The sequence below is a fragment of the Schistocerca nitens genome, chromosome 1, assembly GCF_023898315.1.
Source record: "Schistocerca nitens isolate TAMUIC-IGC-003100 chromosome 1, iqSchNite1.1, whole genome shotgun sequence".
Lineage (NCBI taxonomy): Eukaryota > Metazoa > Arthropoda > Insecta > Orthoptera > Acrididae > Schistocerca > Schistocerca nitens.
Genome location: NC_064614.1, coordinates 967,252,480 through 967,274,879, shown reverse-complemented (window position 1 = coordinate 967,274,879; position 22,400 = coordinate 967,252,480). Strand labels below are relative to the sequence as shown.

The 22,400-nt window shown below is 42.0% G+C and overlaps 1 protein-coding gene across 1 annotated transcript in view; it reads right to left on the bottom strand.

Annotated features, from left to right (window-relative positions):
* Window positions 1-3,228: 3,228 nt before the first annotated feature.
* The window catches only part of LOC126195029 (uncharacterized), a 222,394-nt gene continuing 203,222 nt past the window's right edge, over window positions 3,229-22,400 (bottom strand). The window contains exon 3 of the mRNA XM_049933474.1: window positions 3,229-4,053. Within this exon, the coding sequence (XP_049789431.1) occupies window positions 3,244-4,053 (810 nt within the window). The 3' untranslated portion in view covers window positions 3,229-3,243. The remainder of the gene's footprint in view (window positions 4,054-22,400) is intronic.

The following is a 22,400-nucleotide window of genomic DNA, read 5'->3' as shown; positions in this document are numbered from 1 at the left end:
GTGGAATTCATGAAACTCCTGTTTACTGTGTAACCGTATAACAAGCAAACGTGTTATTCACGTAGCAGAGCGAATAAGGTGTTGGTGGCGCACTGTAAGCTGCGTGTTTTTCAAAATGTTCTATAGAAATGGCAATTGCTCTTGGGACAAAGGTAAACCCATAGCAACACCGACAAACTCTCCTTTCTATTTAAAACAGCTCCATCAAAACGTATAATGCATGCATAGGCGCAACTGGAATGAGAGTAAAAGTATGCAATAAACAGCGCCAACGCCACGAGCTGTTGAAACAAATTTGTGAAATCCGCGGTTGTGGAACATCACGAGATTTGCTGCCAAGATGCAGAGTTCAAAAACGTATGTATGCTGGCCAAGGAACGCAACATTTATGGACAGAATGTCCGAGAACCGATAGAGAGTTCTCAGAAGATAAGATAGGCGTCCAGGTTCGTGCCTTCCGCCATTAAGGAAGCAAATATGCAATTGAGACTTTTAAGAACGAAAGCAGTTTTAAAACTAGAAAATCAAAGAGGAGACAATGTTGCATTACTACTAAACCATCGTCAAGTTTGCAACTTCACTTTTATCACAAGAATTCAGAATTTATGCTTTATGCCTTAGATAACTTTAATTATTAGATCTCAAATAGTACATATGCCAAATTATATACAAAATGTCCTGTTTTATACACTTCTGCAACCTTAAATTTACGGCGATTTAGTAATCAATTGTTAATAGAGATGACAGCAATAGGCTGGCAGCTTCGTTGATTCCCGCCAGCAAGGAATGAAATACGCGGAAACGGTACGTGGGGAATGCGCAATGGTAGGAGGTATTTTGATAACAGTCTCCCTCTCTTGCACGCCTGTATCGTTATCTGCTACTGGCAATGGAGTTTTCATAGTAGCGCGAAAAAATTCAAGCAATAGTCCCGTTTATTAAGACAACTCGCAAGAAATCTCCCCTTTTATAACAGAAAGCGAGACTGGTCTTGAATAATATCTTAAGACAGGGGTCGAAATTGAAGATTTTACCTAAAGAAAGAATTTTTGGAAACCTAAATCTAGAGTAGGATACTGTGCAGCTACCAAAGCTGAAAACTTTTAACAGATGATGTAAAACGTCTGGAAGCCAAGAAAATTTGTTTATATGGTTCAAATGGCTCTGAGGACTATGGGACTTAACATCTGTGGTCCTCAGTCCCCTAGAACTTAGAACTACTTAAACCTAACTAACCTAAGGACATCACACACATCCATGCCCGATGCAGGATTCGAACCTGCGACCGTATCGGTCACGCGGTTCCAGACTGAAGCGCCTAGAACCGCACGGCCACACCGGCCAGCTTTGTTTATATAGGAGGATAACCAAAACTGTTGGATGGAAACGAAGATAAATTAAATGTTATTAAACGCAAAAAGTACATAGAAAAATCACCTCCAAATCACCGGAGGAAGAAAATTGTTCCTTTTTGGGCACATTCTAAATGTAAGGCATAGCAGACAACTTAAATATTTCCGACGATAAGATTCTTGGAAAGAAAGGAAGAAGAAAACCAAAAAAGAATATGAATGACAAACTGATGTTTGGCATGGGGCATTGAAGTTACAAAAAAGTACAGAAAGAAATGTGAATAGTGACAGTGACAAGGCATAGCCTTCAGTAAAACGAAAACATTTATATTACCATCAATACGTCAAATGTTCAATTACAGTAACTCCTGAAATGTTCCTGAACAATATATGAACGAATATTAGACAAGTTTTCAAATCTTTGTGCAAATATTATTGTAAAATACAATGAAACATTCGCTTTAGATGTGCTGCTGCAATAATATTACCACTTAAACATGCGCGCGCGCGCGCACACACACACACACACACACACACACACACACACACACAGAGAGAGAGAGAGAGAGAGAGAGAGAGAGAGAGATACTATTGAATACGCTAGGTCGACGTTTCGTATCATAGACCTGACTATATGGGAGAGAGTACCAGCGGACTATTGTGGAATATGACGCCTAAGTAAGTAGAAAGAAATGGTCGACGCCCCATTGACTAAATTCGACATACAGGATGATACAGGGTATGTAACCGATGTTGACTTTCCGGGTGACTTCCACTAGTAACAAGTACACATGTTTCGGCTTCATAAAAGTAAAATACACAAAATACGGAGAAATACTAAGCGCAGCAACATCTCACAATACCACGACAACTCTCCCACTCAAGAGGTCCTGTTCGCTTAATAATTCAAGGCATAAAATCACATTCTTTGTTTCCTGTTCTATCCACAGCACATCCTCGCGTAATCTGCCTTCCGGCAACCGTTTACCCTAAGAGATGGAGTAAATGGAAAATTCAGACTCAAATGTCACTGAATTTTCTCTTACCCAGTCGCTATACAATTAATTCAACACGCAGGAGAAACATTTAGTCTCAAGGACTGACATTTAATGAGAGTACTTGGTGTAACATGATAATGTAAATTAAAATTTAAAATATGCATATATTTTCATTCATATTGTAGTTTTGAGCTCAATTTCCGAACTTTCAGGAAATAATAATGAGTTAAAGATGGGCTCGCCTTTCTGCAAAGTACACAAAATATGGTTTTTTACACAAAAATATGTTTCCCGACATTTGTGGCATAATCAGTGGATATTTTCTTTTATTTTTCTAAAATGCATACATACGGATAATGTTTAGGTTAAGAAATACGTTACATAGATTTTGCTGTTATTTACACTCATCATGTTATTTCCACTCTAACCTTGTCCTGTAATTATGCAACTAAGACGTAAAATCGGATAAAACTGTGAAATTTGCTGTGTTTCATATACCATATATACATAAAGTTTAGCATTCCCATGCTGTCATCTAAAAATAAAACTTACTCTAAAATAAACGTGTCATAAATGGAACAAAATTATTCGTACTGGACAGGTTTACTGAAACTGGTAGAAATAAATTTCAGAGAGAGAGGCGGAATGTGTAAATCAAAAGCCACAATTATCTCTTAACTTTAGGCTTATGTCTTCAAAGAAGGCTAAAAGAAGATACAATTAAAATATGGATATCGCCAAAGTTCAAAGACTGTGAACTAACCGAAATAAAGAGTTGCAGATGTATTTACATTCCTTGTTGGATCCCGTAGACTTTTTGAATGCGATTTTCGTTTGGTGTGACTTCCATGCGGTTTTTGAAGATAATTCGAACTGCCTTCCAGTTGAGACCATTACGTAAGCAGAGAGGTAACGTTGAGGCTGGGTGCGTCGGCCACAGATTTCGTGAAGTCTGCATATTCACAGCAGTACGAGTAGCCGTTCTTCTGGCTTTTGGGCTTCCATTTTATCCAGGTGATACTGGGGCATACGTTTTTGCAGATGTAGTAGTCAGAGCCAGGGTTCTTAATGTACGGGTTGTTTACACCCAGGAACACTACAGCCGCCTTAGTAACCGCCTTATACACAATCTTCCAGAAGAGCTTCGGCACTGGGATGTAGTTGCCGCCGTCAATACAAAGAAACAACTCCTTCTCGTTATTCGTCTTGCTGGGCAGCGTTGTGATGCCGTGCGTACCCGTGTAGATTTCCAGCTCGGCTCCGTTACTCGCAGCATAGGAACGTACATTCTCCTCCATGGTCTTCCAGTTACCGTCGTTGAATGTTTGCCACTGCGGCGCAGAGTTCATGTAGAAGAACGTGACGTACCTCTGCGCGACGAGACTGAAATCAGTCTTAGCAGTGAGGTGTCCTTTGGAAAGGAAGTAGTTTTTCCTTGCAGAAGTGGAGTTTATTTCAGAAATGTACTTTGACCCGAGCTTTGGGTCCCCTAGCAGCCTGCCGACCGTGTTGACTTGGGTGGTTCTATTGTAATAATACTCCATGTCAATGTTGCTGAAGAAGGTGCCACGTAACCATTTGGGCCTGCTGGAATCGTTCTGTTTGCCCCCTATTTCGGCGACCATCGTGAAGTGGTCGTACACCGTGCTGTAGGAGCGATTGTCGAAGCAGGCGTCGATGAGCGTGTAGAAGTCGGGGCCGACCTGGAAGCCCAGCTGGACCACCTGGTACTGTCCTCTGCTCCCGCACGATTGGGCCGGAATCCGCTCCGACGGCTTCGGCTTGGACTTGCATGCGAGATCAGTGAAGTTGTACGACTTCCCATTAATGGAAAAAGTGGAGCCGGAGACACAGGAGGCTGTCGCTTGCGGCTGTTTCGTGACCTGGACGATGTTGCCGGGACACGCGACGATGATCTGCTGGTTCTGGCTGAGCGAGATCACCCCCGAGGAGTCCGGCGTGACGAAGCCGTGCACGTCTTTGCTTCCGCCGGGCTTCAGCAGCAGCGGCTGTGGAGAGGGCATCTTGGATCTGTTCACGTCCACCGAGCAGCCTGAAATTTGAATAGAAATGTCATTCTAACTGCACTGATAACTTAGTTTCACAACAGGCTGCAAAAAGATTACAGTACAGAATACTGTGAAAGTATTTGCACACTCTAGTTCACTGTTTCAAATTCGTTTACTTCAGATTTGTACCAAAGTCAGAGCAAGTGTTTGCTGTTGTTTCATCTAAAATCACAAAACAGGTTAACCTACGCAAGAGAGAATCAAAGACACTTAGATGTCAAAAAGAATGCAATACACAGCTGGCCACCAAAGTTATAAACCAGGAAGGATATCAAATATCGAAGTTGTAGCTTAGTAGGACGACTTTACGATGAAACTGCTTTGTTAGTTTCCTAATCGTAATTGGAAATTGCAGCGACGTTCAGTCACTTGTGGGACGCCCACTGGTGGCCACGTTCACCGACTCACAGCGCCAGCAGTCTAGTATGAGGGAAATTCGAACCCCATAGAGTAAGCGCCAGAGACGCCTTCTGCACACACGCAGGGGATAGCTCGGTGGATGCCCTAGCCTCGCTTAAGAAAGGGCGCATTGTGAAGAACCTGGCAGAAAATGCAAAACGCGCTGATAATTGAGAGGATCCTGCAGACAATGGGATGGAGCGCACATACAAAGTGCGAAGGATTCGCAGATGGATGCGTGTGAAATTAAAGAACTGTGGAGGAAGTGAGCCTGCTTAATATATATATATATATATATATATATATATATATATATATATATATATGTGTGTGTGTGTGTGTGTGTGTGTGTGTGTGTGTGTGCTGCACAGTAAAGTGGTTGCTTATAGATTACGAAAGTCAGCAGATTCTTAGACGAAGCACGAACATGAGGCTATCCAGGCCTCATGCAGATATACCCGTTACAAGAAGTGTAGTGTGGCAACTAAGGAATGGAGACAAACATCGGAACAATGTGCGACCAACGCAGGGAACAGCCAGACAGTGAAAAAGTGAGATTTATTCCAATTCCTGTGTCACACACCACTTCACATCGGATACAAAATTCCGAACCTCCATTGGAAGCGTGGTTATGGAACAGCGTTCAGTCATTGAGAGGCAGTGCAGATTTATCCGGCAAATGAGAGGATGAAAATTTCAATGTGTCGGTGAGCTTAGACAGTAGTTAGAAGGGTAGAGGACAACATCGGAGGCACGCGGGGAAGCAAGATGACGTGGTGCTCCCCCACCCATTGTTTGGATCTGCCTCCCGTCACCGCGATAGCTGTACTCCGGCTACGGCAACACTGAGCGGCAACACGGATACCGTACCCGGGCCTGGGCTGCCGACTGGACGCCACCGCTACGAGGCGACCCGCCGTGACGACCAAGCGCGTCTGCTGCTGACGTCACCACACGACGAGCGACCTCGAAGAATGGCAAGATGATTCAGTTCCCCCTCCCCCTTCCCCTAAATAACTGTGTCGTGTCCACGCCCACTCAAATCGGCCCTGAGATTTGTAATTTTATGTAACAAAAGTATAATAATACATATTATTACCATGTAAACAATGTGTTACATTCGCTTATCAATCCCTTAATCTCGCAATCTTCTGCTGTCTCAGCTTCCTCGATTACTGATGACAATCATTGGCACCCAACGTGGGGCAATAAAGCTACTAAGCTGCATGTCATTTTGTGCAAGATATCAGAAGAATTCTCGAATACTAGCAATATTTAATAAAAATTAAAAGCCAGACCTGATCGCATATACACTTTTATTTAAAAATGGTGACCTGTCTCAATCAGTTTTAGATCGTCGTCAACCACGCTCTCCAGTAAGAGTCTAAATAAAGACTGACAAGGATGTCTAAACGTTTTTAGTTACCAACTTCTGTGCTTCCATTGTGTTGTTGGCCAACATCGATGGATGATCTTTTGTTTCGATGTAGTCACGTCGCGGCCCATACGGCCATTTCAACAATTTCTGGCGATTCATCGCATACGGTCTGATTCTTTTTCAGACAACTGTATTAAACTGATGCACCATGCGTTCTACGCATTTTCCGTTCCATGTCAGCGAAATACAGCACGTGACCTCTGTTGTCTCTGTAGATGGAACGTATCAGTATTGTACCCGCCGTCGCCTTGGTTACCGATGACTGCTCTTGCGACTGGCATAACAGAATCATGTACCCATAGAGGGCAGCTATTCTTCGTCGAACCTGTTTTCACTATTTCACTGTTATAATTTTAATTGTACCGTTTTTGGTAAAATACTTTATACAGCACTAACTTACTGTTGTCATTACATAAAGAATTATGCTCTTTGTATTCATTTTTTTTATAATCTAGTGCGCTGAGTCATTTTACCACGGTTCTCTGTGTATTGTATCCCAGTGGCTGACATTGACGTCAGACGGGAGTGGGGGCCAGAGTCTACTCTGCTTAGCTCCTGGCTTCCTGACGCTGACAGCACTTGACATCCATGTCTCGCACATGCGGTTCCAGCACCTGGTATCATTTCTTCAGCGCGTATGAAATCTGAAGTATGTACTGCCGAGGCGAACGGTCGATTACCGTCAGTAGCTAAGGAGGTCAGGATAGCACAGGCAACTCATGGTCTTGCATTATCTTGTTGAAAGATGATGTCACTGAGACCTCGGAGTTAGAGTAGAGCCATAAGCTTTAATACGTCAGAAATGTAATATCTGTTATATGTCTGGCTATGTGGACCAGAGGTGACCGTGATGTGCTCGTAGTGGAACCCCGATACCATTACGCCCGGAGTTAAAATAGTAAGATGATGAGAAATGGTATCTGGAAACATCGGTTCTTCTGAGAGTACCTACAAATTTTGAATACATCTTTGGTGATATGTTACGTAGAACCGGAGATGATGCTGAGCTACTTCTGTGATCATTACCGTCGCTGGACAAGACACGTGACGTGGCTGTACGATACTGCACAGTCGGGCAAAAATTATATGTCTGTCCTCTCCGGCTCTAGTCGCACGGGACTATAGATTTTGCATGGCTTTGACCGTGGCACTCTTGAAGACATTGATTCCCTACTCGTATGGCGGTCGATGGATGCCGATTAGTGCGAGCAGCGATATCGCAGAACAATAAAATTCATACATGAAACGTCACTTCCGTACCACTGTGCAGTTCTCATAACTGCTAGTACATACGTCTGTTTACGTGAGGCATAACACGACCTCACTAAAGTAAACGGCATTCAAACGCGAGTTCTGACTGAGAAACTAATATTTTAATTTTATAATGAGTGTAGTTTCGTTCCTAATGTCTATTTTCTGTAATTGAACTGAGATGCTGACTATTTACATACCAGTTACTGGAAGTTGTGATATACGTGGCCTGGTTTATGTGGCCTACACATATAAGCGAAACAAAGAAGCACTATAAAACAGTGACTAATATTTGACCGAGCGAGGTGGCGCAGTGGTTAGCACACTGGACTCGCATTCGGGAGGACGACGGTTCAATCCCGTCTCCAGCCATCCTGATTTAGGTTTTCCGTGATTTCCCTAAATCGTTTCAGGCAAATGCCGGGATGGTTCCTTTGAAAGGGCACGGCCGATTTCCTTCCCAATCCTTCCCTAACCCGAGCTTGCGCTCTGTCTCTAATGACCTCGTTGTCGACGGGAGGTTAAACACTAACCACCTCCACCACCACCACCACTAATATTTGATATGCGTCTGTGTATAATGAACACCCATCAAATTTATTCAGCAGTTTATGGCATTCAAGTTACAAAAAATCGGTTTCAATCTAATACGTAAGTGGAGTGTTGCTACGATTTCATAAACATGTAATTTAAACACTTCCAATAGTTAGATTATCAGTAATGTACTTTGTTTTATTTTGTAAACGATTTGTTCAGAATAATTAAGAAACATTCAGCGATCAGCTGTTGTTATTGGCAATCGTGTAAAAGCATCGATCAGTCAACGCATCTTCGTGGCATTGCTACACATGCATAAAAATCACAAGAAACCTTGCTACTGGGAGCATCGTTTTCATGTTATTTTATGTGAATTTTGCGTTGTGCTACCCACAGACCTAGTAATTTCCTTACTTAGTCTTATGTATGTGAGAGTCAGGATCATTAAACACCGGACACTCCCATATCGGTCCCAAATCCACAAATATCAGTAAATATACATGCAGAGATACAGAAATCTAAGCACTACTCATGAAAGACTTTTGAACGTTACCGCAAACGACTACGGAAACATTTCGACCCATCCACTAAATACGTTATGCTTGGCGTGTTTCGTAACTATGAATATCAGAATTGTTGCCGTAACTGAGTAGCAAATCATTTACACATATTCTAGCTTCCATTGCAATGTTGTGTTGACAGTGAATTTAATCTTCATTGCAGGAATGACAAGCCTTTTTCATAGCGAACTCGTAATTACCAAGACCGATTGCAAATTTTGGCACTGCTATTCCAGAGTTCTGTTCAGATTACTGAATTTTGTTGGCGGTAGGAGAGGACCATGTTGTAGAATTGCAGACCAGGGCACATCTGAAGGCCGTTGTAGTATTGTGGACAGAGTTGCGCACAGCATCCATAGGATGGGGTACAGATCACCACGTACTTCGCGGACACGCAGACCGTGACTAACGCCGACTTCCACGATGAGCACATCACTCAGTACTCATCGTTTAGCAGCGATTTTCTGTAGACACCGCTGCTGCCAGAGCTGTCTCTCCAGAAATTTTAAATTTGGAAATATTTGAAGTAAAGAAAGATACACGTTAAGTCTAACACACCAGTCGATATTTCTACAAAACTGTACAGGGGGAAATAACAGACTCCTAACGTCGGATGGTAGTTGGAGATAGATGCACGGGAAATGTCCCATTGCGGAAATCGTTCAGGGATTCAATACTCCGAGATCCACAGTGTCAAGAGTGTGCCGAGAAACCAGACTTCAGGCATTACCTCTCATCATGGACAACGCAATAGCCGACGGCCTTCGCTTAGCAACCGAGAGCAGCATCGTTTGCAGAGAGTTGTCAGTGCTAAAAGACAAGCTACACTGTTTGAAATGACCACATAAATCAAAGTGAGACGTCAGAAGAACGTTACCATTTGGACAGTGTGGCAGAATTTGGCTGTAATAGGTTGTGGCAGCAGACGACCGACGCGAGTGCTTTTGCTAACAGCACGACGTCGTCTGCAGCGCCTCTCCTGTGCTCGTGGCTTTATCAGTTGGACCCTAGACCAATGGAAACCGTGATCTGATCAGATGAGCCCAGATTTCAGTTGGTAAGACTGATGGTTGGGTTTTACTGTACCGCAGACCCCACTAAGCCATGGACCCAAGTTTTCAAGAACGCACTGTACAAGCAGGTGGTGGCTCCATGATGGTGTAGGCTGCGTTCACGTGGAATACACTGGGTCCTCTGGTCCAACTGAACTGATCATTGGCTCTAACTTCTGATGTTCGGCAACTTGAAGACCATTTACAGCCATTAATTGACTTCATGTCCCCAAACAACTATGCAATTTTTATCGATGACAAGGCCCTATGTCACGGGCCACTATTATTGGCGACTTGTTTGAAGAACATTCTGGACAATTCGAGCGAATGATTTGGCTACCCTTACCTCTCAAAATGATCCCATCGAAAATTTATGGGACGTAATCGAGAGTTTAGTTCGTGCACAAAATTCTGCAGCGGTAAGACTTTCGCAATTTTTGCCGGCTATAAAGGAAGCATGGCTAGGTATTTCTGAAGGCGACTTCCAGGGGCTTGTTGAGTCCACGTCAACGTCGAGTTGCTGCACTGCGCCGGGCAAAAGGGAGTCCGACACGAGGTTAGGAGCTGTCCCGTGACTTCTGTCTCCTCAGTGTACACTGGCTTGCGCTCAACATTAATTCTGAACGAGTACTCCATCAAACAGTCGTAGAGAAACATTTGCGTCTTTTCAAATGTGACATGTGATTTCACGGTATTGCGTTGACTCCCCTCTTGCATGCCACCATTCATCATAAATCCGTCTGAGTAAGAACTTCAATGATGCGACTTCTTAGAGAGAGCAACCATCACCTGGAAGGCTAGCAGACAAATCGTCCTGGATACACGTTAAGTCTAACACACCAGTCGATATTTCTACAAAACTGCCACTTTTAAGACCAGCGTCAATAGTTAAATGTATGATGTCAGACATGGTTTCTGTTGCAAAGTAATAAAAAAGTACGTAAAAATAATCGAATAATAGGGAGTCTGTAGGATGTGACGTTCTGTAGTCACTTTATAACTGAAACTGATTATAGCCTATTATTGCAAAGTGTAAACATAGACATATGTGCAAAGAAACAGACTCATGACATAGCAGATCAAATATGGATATTAAGACAATTTGTTAAGAACAGGGAAGTGTACGAGATCAAACTAAGTGACACGTTCAGTGTATTAGGAACTGAAGGAAATACGAACACAGGGGAATGGGGGAATCTAAGAGAGCAAAAATGTAGCAGATACGAAGAATGTAAAGGAATATAGTAATATTAACTTGATATCATATGCTGCATTAAGCAAAACTAAATGTCCCCAAGAATTAGAGCAGAGAAAATGAAAAATTATATTGAGAAATAATTTAAGCCAACATGAAGTGTGAAGAAATGTATAAGAACATTAAGCTAATCCTTAGAGATAGAACATTTTATCAGTTAACGCGGCGGAGGCAATAATATGAAAATTCCAAGATTGCTTCAATTGTTCGTAAAATTAAGATATGAATTTGATACTCGGGTAACTACTAATGAAAACGATAACATTCCAGAACTAGTGGCAGATGAGTTGTATAAAAACGATCGATCTACGAAGGAAGGTCTTCTACAGGTCCAACCGATCGTCCAAGTCGTGGGAGGTAGACAACGGCAAGAAGCAGGGGATTGCCTGTGGGGTCAAAGTGCTGCGGGGTCTGCGTTTGTTCCTACGGCATCTGTGGAGGTCCTACAGGAACCACAGAGAGGGATAGCCAATGTGGCTACGATGAAGCTACGATAGGCCCACCCATTCATTAGTGTACAATCGATTTGCTTTGAACAAGCGAACGAACCTCGGATCGAAACCAATACCGCAAGTGACAAAGCCTTTGACGGCCAACATGGTCCCCATGAAAGACAGATTTGTCCAAAAAATATGTAAATATTGGGATTACTAATATTGTATCTTTATGAAAGGATGCAAGACTCCTGGAAATCACACAGATAATTACAGAAGGGAACACACTGATAATGGTACTAAGTGACGTAAGAAAAAGAGGTGATTAGGAAGAGACAAAAGAAAAATGAAGTCAAAATAATAGCAGCTACAGAACTAGAGAAAAGGCACTCAAAGTGGAAGGGACAGAATAATTAAACTTACGATAATGATAGAAGGAATTGTTCTTGATGTAGACCAGGTTTGAAACAGACGAGAAGGGTGAGTTTTTCACTAATCTGAAAGATTCTCTAAAATATAACACGACTGTGGTTATAGAACACTTAGTTGGCAAAGATAGAAGAAGGTATGAGACAGTCACGGAAAAGATCTCAGAAATGTGGATATTGATAGACGCACGTCTGAGAAATTAATGGATTATTGGTAATGGACGATATAAGAAATGGGAAAGTCACATGTCTACCGGATATAGTTGGAGCTTGGAACAGGAATCCATAGGACCCTATATAAAAATAACTGAAGGAAGAGAGAAATGGAGGTGATTCTAAGCATTAATCTCGACAGTGACCACAGACTGTCGGTAGGGACATCGAAGAAATTTAGAAAACATACTTATGGTGGAAAGAGAAAGGCTAAAGTAAAGTTTTCGGAACTGAAATATAGACAAATACAAGACATATACGGGGAGAAGATTAAGACGCAGGTTCCTAAAAATGAGAGGATGGACGTGGCGCGGAAGAATGGAGGAAGTCGGTTCAAATGGCTCTGAGCACTATGGGACTTAACATCTGAGGTCATCAATCCCCTAGAACTTAGAACTACTTAGACCTAATTAACCTAAGGACATCACACACATCCATGCCCGAGGCAGGATTCGAACCTGCGACCGCAGCGGTCGCGCGGTTCCAGACTGAAGCGCCTAGAACCGCTCGGTCACACCAGCCGGCGAGGAAGTCGGAATCGGCCTTAGTCAAGGAAGGTCATCAACCAAAAATCAAACACAAGGAAACTCTATGATGGAATGAAACAACTGCAGAAGCAGTCAAGAAGGAGAATAACTCATGGATAGGAGGGTTTAAATGCACAACGGAACATAATAGGGATAAATGGGAACGACTAAGCAGAGCAACAAGGAAAATGGTGGCAATGGCCAAGAAGATGCCTCGGAAGAAATCCACAAAAGAAATAGAAGAGAATTTCAAAGATGACAACAAGATGTTACTCTGCGTGACAGGTAACAGAAAGATCCAAAAAGAGAATATTTCTAAAGGTATCAACATATAAGGAGAACCCATGTGGGAGGAAGAAGAAGCTTTTTGAAAGTGTGGAAAGAATACTTCCATTTTGTTTCATGATGAATCAAATACACGTGATAAGATAGAAGGATAAGAAAGAAATAACACCATCATAGAGGAATTAAAAAGGAAGATCTGCAGATGTTGGATGTAGAGAAAGTTCTATTAGAAATGGCAAATGCAAAGCTCCTAGTTTAGAAGACATCAGGCTAGAAATGTACTAAGGTATAGGACCAAGCGGTACAGAATAATGAGGATAGTTTGGACATTTGGAAAGAATCCTGATGACTGGACAAATGCAGTTGATATACGTATCTTTAAACAAGGGTAAAAAGGTGCTCCTGTGGGAATTACAGATTAATAGTACTAGTGTACCACTGCACGCAGATTTACGAAAAGATAATTTCACACGAAATCAGGAATAAGATAGAACCACAATTAGGAGAAAAGATAACAAGGAACTCAAACCGGAAAATCAACTGTAGATGTTATATTTACAGCCAGGCAGTTGCAGAAAAGAAATGGGGATTTGGGAAAGACATGGTAATTGAATTTATAGGCCTAAAAAGGCTTATGATGATGTCAGAAGGGATGATATATGGCTAACTGAGACTATGTTGGAAAGGTCAAAAAGAATGCAACTCAGAATCAGAAACATATGCAATAAAGGCCTGAAATGTGTTATAATGAATGGTAAAAAATCAGAATGGTTTAGAACGGACAGAGGGGTTCGGCAAGGGTGTGTGCTCTCACCAGTGCTCTTTAACATAGTCACGGACAACATCATAAGGAAAGTTCGCCAAGGGTCAGCAGGAGATAATGTGAGAGTCGAAGCATATATAGATGTTGTGATGATTTGGGAAGAAACTGCGCACAAATTGGAAGGAAAGTTAAATATCTGGCAGAGAGTAATTGAAAAATAAGCCTTGGAATTAAGTATAACAAAAAATGAGGTAGTGAAAATCAGCAGGACAAATGAAAAAACGAAGAATTTAAGTTGCAATGGAAAAATTATTGAAAAGGCAGACGCTTCCGAGTATCTAGAAAGTAAATCAACCAAGAAAGGAAACATCAACGACTAAATTTTGGAAAGAATAGAAAATTGATAAAAATTTGGTTATTGTGTATCGAACATAATTAGAAATAGGAAAATACCTGCCAGAGCAAAGATCATGATATCTAAGTAATGTTATCTACCACTTTTGACGTATGGATCACAGTGTTGGACTTGGAAAAATTCATAGCTGAGCAAAAAACAAGCAACAGAGATGCATTTTCTACGAGGAATTCTGGATAAGACGAGAAGGGACAGGATAAGAAATGAGAAGATACAAAACATCCTTCAGATCAATCCCCTAAAAGAAAGTACGGGGACATATAGGCATAAATACAGAGGGGGCCAAAAAAATGTATCCACTGTTTAAAAGTCCATAATTTGCAAACTAATTGACTGAGTTGTCTCATTTTTGGTGAAAGTGTAGCTTAAGTCCAACTTAAAGATATCACTGTAGGTGTTAGAAATGGTCACCATTAACATCCACACACAAACGATGCCTCCGAACTGCAGCACAAACTACTGACTGCAACGTGTTCAGCTGGATATCTGCACATGAATGTACGATGGATTCTCGAAGTTCATCCAATGTGCGTGGCGTCTGTCGATAAACGACGTCCTTTAGTGTTTCCCACAGGTAAAAGTCCAGAGGAGTTAAGTCTGGGGAACGTGGTGGATACTCCACAGCACCCCTACGGCCTATCCATGTTCTTGGTAGATTTTCGTCCAGATACGCCCTAACACGATTTTGGTTGTGGGCTGGGGCACCATTTTGTTGAAAGTAAACTCGTCTCCATACAAGTCTCGGATGGCAGGTAAAATGGATGTCTGAAGCTTCTGAAGGTACACTCATCGGTAACTGTGCCGTCAAAGAAGAATGGCCCAATCAAGCCCCAGTAAGACACACCATACATTTACTCCTGTCAAATTCACGGCTTTGTCTACATGGACGTTCGGATTTTCGGCGGCCCAGTAGATGCAATTGTGGCAATTTACTGTACCATTGAGTTTGAACTGTGCCTCATCAGACCATCATCTCTGCAAACTCTTCATCGTTGCGCACCATGTTAGTAAATCACTCCCAGTACTCCACTCTACGATCTGGGTCGTCCTCATTCATTGCGTGTAGCAGTCGTGGGATGTATCACTTCCACTTCGCTGTCTTCAAAATTCGCCGAATACGTGAGCGACTCACTCCAGTTTCACGGGCACACTGTCTAACAGACATCTGTGGTGAGCGAGTGAGTTGTTGTAACACATGACGGGAGTTAGCTGGACTTGTTACTATTACAGGTCGTCCAGGTCGTTGTTTGTGTACATCTTTAACGCAGCCTCCGGCTTCAGATTTGTCTCGAATGCGACGAATCGTTAAACGTGTCGGTGGCTCTGTTTGTTACTCATTTCGCCATTACGGTTGAACTTCATTATTGTTTTCGAACTTAAAATACCATTTCAAAACTGACTACCTTTTATCGAATGTAAGTCTTGCGCCAGCCATGTTTACTCGAGTAACTAGGTTCAACTAAGAACAAAACACTGACTATCTGGTGACTGTAATCTGACAAAACAAAGCAACGCAATACAACGCTTGCGTGACGATTGCTGGAACTATAAACTATTACACTACCAAAGATGAGACAACTCCGTCAATTAGTTTGCCAGTTATGGACTTTTAAACAGGGGATACATTGTTTGGACCCCTCTGTAGTTTGGCCATGAGAAAGGAGTGGGTCAAGAAAGACTTCCAGGAGAGCCCTAGAATGGACAGAATCTGAACGAAGCCCAATTGGAAGACCACGAACAACATGGAGAGATAAGGTGAGGAATGAAGTGAATCGGAGAGCAGTGCAGAGCGAGAAAATGCTGAATCATGAACTGTGGGAGAAAAAAAAAAAGCTCGGAAGAGGCTCTGTGAACGACCTGCATAAGCAGAATCGTTTCAGCAAGAGGAAGAAGAAGAAGTCTATGAAGGGAAGGAAAACAGTGTGAAGTCATAGTGCTTGAACAGAAATGATTAAAGCTGAGCAGAAAATTGACACCGAAATAACTTGCAAGACTTGGTGGATATCTGCGGAGTAAGACATTTCCTTGCAGCGTGAACAATATTCTATCTCTCAAGGGAGGAGAGAGGCAAGAAATAAGATATCGGCATCCGTTACGTAAATGGGAAACAATATGTGTAGTCACTACATAGAACATAAAACAGTACAAATTAAAAATGTAGTCATACAACCAGTTTATAATAGTTTTCCTTTTCGGATTGTTGAAAGTAGTGGACAAAATAAATGATGTCTTCAAAACTAGGCTTCCGATAAGTTGAAATGTAAAGTCTACAACGAATGTGTGTCACAACTTTTGATCTATATTAGTAAATAATAAGTGAGGAAGTAGGTATCTATTATCAACTCTAATTATTATGTGAAGATATAGGCCTCCTTTGCAAAACAAGTTTCAAAATTTCTGTTATTTCTAGGTAGTTTATTTAATGCGAACTAGAATTTCAGTCTTGCCTGAAGGAAAGCTGAAAAGCTGCAAATAAACGATATTCATTTTACTTTTAGAATAAATACAATTATGGTGAAATCATATCATACGAAATCATGCCATTGCGATACAATGTTATTGAGTGAGATTAGTGGGCACTTACAAGGGAATGGTCCAATAAGATATATCGAAACCCACCCCTAAAATTTTTACGCAGGAAGAAGTCAACGAAAGAAATTCACTGCCAGAATTTTGGCTGCTAAGAGGCACTGCAAGTATTTTACAAAAATGTTAAGTTAGAATTTTTTGTCGCCCGAAGAACAGATTGTAACAGCGGTTTGTACAGACCTGCCCGCCAAGTGCGCGACTCGGTGAACCGCTCACACAGACAGCAATTTTAAGCACGTAAGACCTAGTTTACAATGGAGTGAATGGGAGCGAACACATGCGAATGAGCTTTGCCAAAAATTCAAAATGGGTAGAATCGTTTATACTAGAGGGAACAGAAGACAACATGAGGTAGCGAACATAACCTATGAATGCTGTGTCATTAGGTTTTAGTTTTTGGAGCTAATATTCGGTATACAGGATACAACTCTATCTTGTTGGAGCCACAATGCGAAACTTTGGTATTTAGTGAGGATTATTTGGCGTGGCGAGCGCACTGTTCTTGACGGAGTGTGCAAAAGGCGCAGGGAAGGAAGAATTCAAGTGTCTTAATTTGTATGTAAGCGTGACACGCGTGGAGATCGTGCACTTTAAACGGAGTAACAAAAATTTGATGGGGTCTGTAACTAGCAATAATACATACAACTTTAATGCTTGGTAAGTGTTTGATTGTGTTCACCGTCAGCCCTAAGCTCAGCAATTCCTTTCGCCAGGTAATGTTCGATAATTCTGTCAATTGCATGACCCGTGTGAAACTTTCTCACTGTTGGAGTTTTAAAGAACAACAATATTTGGAATAAGTTTAAGCGTTGGAGTAACGGTAGCTGTGGGAATGAGCAGAAAACATTTTTAAAAATGAACCGAACAATGTGAAGTAATAATCATGAATTTATGATACATCCTTGCATAATTATACATTTCCATATACATAATTTTCAACAAAGCTCATGACAGGGCCTTGCAGTATCACGGTCTAAATGACATGCAGTCTTCGTGTACCTGTTGTTTTTCATTTTTTTAAGGAGTATAGAATTGTTAGGTGATTTATGTACCCTTGAAAATACTATGTACAGTTGTCTGTAAGTAAAGATGGGATTTGGTAAATACATTCCGCCTCTTTGAAGCGTTTGTCCCTGCGACTCGTTTCCAGTGATCGGAAATGCAATTTCAATAGGCAACTGCCTACTTGTCAATTGAAAACGATGGCACGGATCAGATGGTGTTAAGTTTATCAGTGGCATTCAACATAACAACAGTGTTTTCTTTTAATATAACCTTATGTATCGGTAACCCCGACGGACCTAATGACTACACAAATTCTTCAAGATACATCTGGTTGTCAGTTCTTTCGTCGTACAGTACAGTGTCACAACTGTAGTAAACGCGAAGTGTATAGTATAAAATGTCGCGCTCGCTTCTTACTTGGTCCATCACCTCTAACTGTATCCTAAGATTTTAATTGTACTTCATTCTTTATGTAAGACATTAGGCCCTAGTAGCAATAAGTAAATCACAACTCAAGGCGGCAATGACAAATATGTTTTTTCGTTCCAGTAAGTACATTCGTTTAGAAAAGATAACTTTTCCGACGGGAAAAGATAATGGACTACCGCAGAGGTCACGAATGTTATCTGTGTACAAATTATGTAGTTAATAATTACTTTAAAACAAATAATGTTTTTGCTTTGTTTTTTAATTTCCACCGCTATAAGTGTGAACCCTCAATCCTTCCTGGTCATGCTGACAAAGTTTTATGAATTTATTTGTGAAACTATAGACAGTGGAAATTAAAATGTCCTGTGATGCCACTCCTGCTCCAAGTCAGACCATTTGAGGTCCTACCCCCCTTAAATGGAATGACGCGTAGCTATTAAAGGAGGAGGAGAGAACAGCGAGAATACAATAATAGGAACTCCATGCCATATACCGAATTAAACAGAATTTCTCGGAAACGTCTCCGTCAGGCAGAGAAAGTTTTGCATCACCCCGGTTCCCAGAACTCCTGAAGATAGATGTTGACTGTGGATATTGTATCAGTACCTTTGTCTGTTCAGAGATGTCACTAAATCCACCCAAAGATGTAAACAACCATGCATGTGCAGCGCCTATTAGACGGAGGGGGTTCGACAGCCTATCAGTCACAGTCATTCCACCAGGAAGGACGTACACAGCTCGTGTTGTGTGTAGTTCAACAATGCCTACACGGTCAATCCGCGGTTCGATCGCGTCCGTATTGTTACTTTGTGACAGGAAGGGCTCTCAACTAGGGAACTGTCCAGGCGTCTCGCAGTGAATCAAAGCGATGTTGTTCGGACATGGAGGAGATACAGAGAGACAGGAATTGTCGATGACATGCTGCGCTCAGACCGCCCAACGGCTACTACTGCAGTGGATGAATGCTACCTACGGGGTATGGCTCGGAAGAACCCCGACAGCAACGCCACTATGTTGAATAATGCTTTTTGTGCTGTACAGGACGTCGTGTTACAACTCAAACTGTGCGCAGTGGGCTACATGATGCGCAACTTCTCTCCCGACGACCAAGGCGAGGTCCATCTTTGCAACCACGACACCATGCAGCGCGGTACATATGGGCCCAACAACATGCCAAATGGAGCGCTCAGGATTGGCATCACGTTCTCTTCACCGATGAGTGTCGCATATGCCTTCAACCAGAAAATCGTCGGAGACGTGCTTGGAGGCAACATGGTCAAGCTGAACGCTTTAGACACACTGTTTAGCGAGAGCAGCAAGGTGGAGATTCCCTGCTGTTTTGGGGTGGCATTATGTGGGGTGGACGTACGCCGTTGGTGGTCATGGAAGGAGCCGTAACGGCTGTACGATACGTGAATGCCATCCTCCGTCCGATAGTGCAACTATATCGGCAGCATATTGGCGAGGCATTCGCTTTCATGGACGACAATTCGCACCACCATCGTGCCCAACTTGTGAACAACTTCCTTCAGGATAACGACAACGCTCGACTAGAGTCGCCAGCACGCTCTCCAGACATGAACCCTATCGAAAATGCCTGGGATAGACTTAAAATGGCTGTTTATGGACGACGTGACCCACCAACCGCTCTGAGGGATCTATGCCGAATCGCCGTTGAGAAGTGGGACAATGTGGACTAACAGTGCGTTTATAAACTTATGGATAGCATGCCACGATGAATACAGGCATGCATCCACGCAAGTGGACGTGCTACTGGGTATTAGAGGTACCATAGTGTACAGCAATGTAGATCTCTGGAGGTCTCGCTGTATGGTGGTACAACATGCAATGTGTTGTTTTCATGAGTAATAAAAAGGGCGGAAATGATATTTATGTTTATCTATACTCCAATTTTCTGTACAGGTTCCGGAACTCTCGGAACGGAGGTTATGCAAAACTTTTTTTTGGTGTGTGTAATTGAAAACAATATGGACCATGAAGACAGTGCAAAATACTATATGAATAAAATAAGACAGTACCTTAAGTTAACAGACCCCGCGTTTCATCATTTTAGATGACATGGAAAACAGTAGGAGTATTACAATAGTGCTTTAAACGCTTACGACGTCCAAGAGATGAATTACATATACAGCTAAATATAAATGAGTCTAATGACATTCCGGAAGTAGCGGCAGATGATGTGTATAAAGTCGTTCAGTCTGTGAAGGAAAGGAAGGCAGTGAGAAATGACAGTATTTGAACAGAAATGTTCAAAGCTGGAGGCAACTGATGCAGAAATAACATGCAAAAATAGATAGTATCTGCACAGGTAGATATTCCGCTACAGTGAGAACAGTATTCTGTCTGTCAAGACAGGAAACAGGCAAGATATGACAATAAGGTGTCGCCATCCGTTACATAAGCGGGAAAGGTTATGTATAACCACTATATGGAAGAGATAATAGTAGAAATTAAAAATGTTGTCATAGAACCAGTGTATAAGATTTTATATTTACGGTAGTTGGAAACAGTGAATGTACGAAAAATTTGCCGGCCGGAGTGGCCGAGCGGTTCTAGGCGCTACAATCTGGAACCGCGCGACCGCCACTGTCGCAGGTTCGAATCCTGCCTCGGGCTTGGATGTGGTAAGTCTCGTAGTGCTCAGAGCCATTTGAACCATTTTGAACGAAAAATTACGATGAAAAAATAATTTCTTTGTGACTAAAATTCCAATAAGTCTGAAGCGGGAAGCCTACAATGTTGTACAATTATGGAACCTTTTTTTTTTTCCTCAAGAATTCTGCCGTTCTTGGAGAAGGAAAATCTCATCTATAAAAATCAACTGGATTACGCAAACAGAGCTCTGTTCCTCCATGATATCCACAGTGGCGTAGACAATGGTGCTCAGACTGATGCCGTGTTCCTTGACTTCAGGAAGGCATTTGACACCGTACCACACTACCGTTTAGTGAAAAAAAATATATATACGACGTTACCGAGTATCGGAGCGGATTTGCGATTGGATTCAAGACATCTTTGCAGGCAGAACTCAACACGTCGCTCTTAACGGAACAAAATCGACAGATGTAAAGGTAATTTTCGGAGTAAACCAAGGAAGCGTGTTTGGTCCGTTATGTTTGTAATATAAGTTGACCCTGAACGTAAATAAATGTAACATATTGCGCATAAAAGAAATCCACTACTCTATAGCTACACTATTGATGAGAAACCGCTGGAAACAGTATCTACAGTGAAATATCTAGGAGTAACTAGCCTCAGCGACCGTAAGTGGAACGACCACATAAAACAAATAGCGGGATAAACCAGATGCCAGACTTAGATTCATAGGAAGAATCTTAAGGAAATGTAACTCATTCGCGAAGGAAGTGGCTTATAAGGCGCTTGTTGAAACGATTCTTGAGTATTGTTCATCTTGGAATCCCTACCAGACAGGAGTGATAGGAGAGAGAGAGAGAGAGAGAGAGAGAGAGAGAGAGAGATAAGAGAACGTTGTGGAGATGCTCAAATAACTCCATTGGCAGACGTTACAAGAGAGGCGTTATGCATCACGGAGACATTTTCTATTGCAATTTCGAGAGAGCACTGTGCGGGAAGAGTTGAACAGCATATTACTTTCCCCCGCATACGTCTCGAGTGATGACTATGAGGAGAAAATCGGAGAAATTAGAGCCGATACGGAGCCTTACCGTCAATCATTCTTCCCATGCGCTACTGGTGAGTGGAACATGATTCGAGGGCCCAGTTAGCGGTAAAAAACGTACCCTCCACCACACCCACCAGTGGAGAGCTCCCAGTTATGAATTACAGGAAAAACAAGAAACAAACAAACAAACTACCGAAAAGTTTGAATTGGACGAGATAATTGTGGATCTACGACTTTCTTTGCTATATTCCAGTAGATAAGAAGAAAAGAGAGAGAGTCAGCGGTCTCGTGTAAGGTGAGGAGATGACATCACAAAACTTACAGAAGCAACATCCGAGAAGAACATGAGGCCTTTTACCATCTGTGGTTACGAAATAGCTAATGATAATAATGACGATGATGACGGCGATGAGATTAAAACAAAATTGGTAAACAGCATCAAATCACTCAGACTGAGACTTATTCCTTCCCTCACTCAGAATGGCATTGGGTCCAAGAAATTTTTTATGTTTTTCTTTGTGCATACGTATCCTTTGTGTTGGATTAAACCATTGAAGATGTTTGCATTACTGAATTTACAGCCTGAATAAAAAAGTCAGTTACATGTAATGGTCACCAGGAGTTATGCAGGCTAAAGTCGTATCGAAAAGAAAACATTGTATGATGGCTTTTATATTTAGGGAAATCGGTGGTAAGATATGCATATGACCAGGTGGAAAACGTCGGAAGCTCGTGAG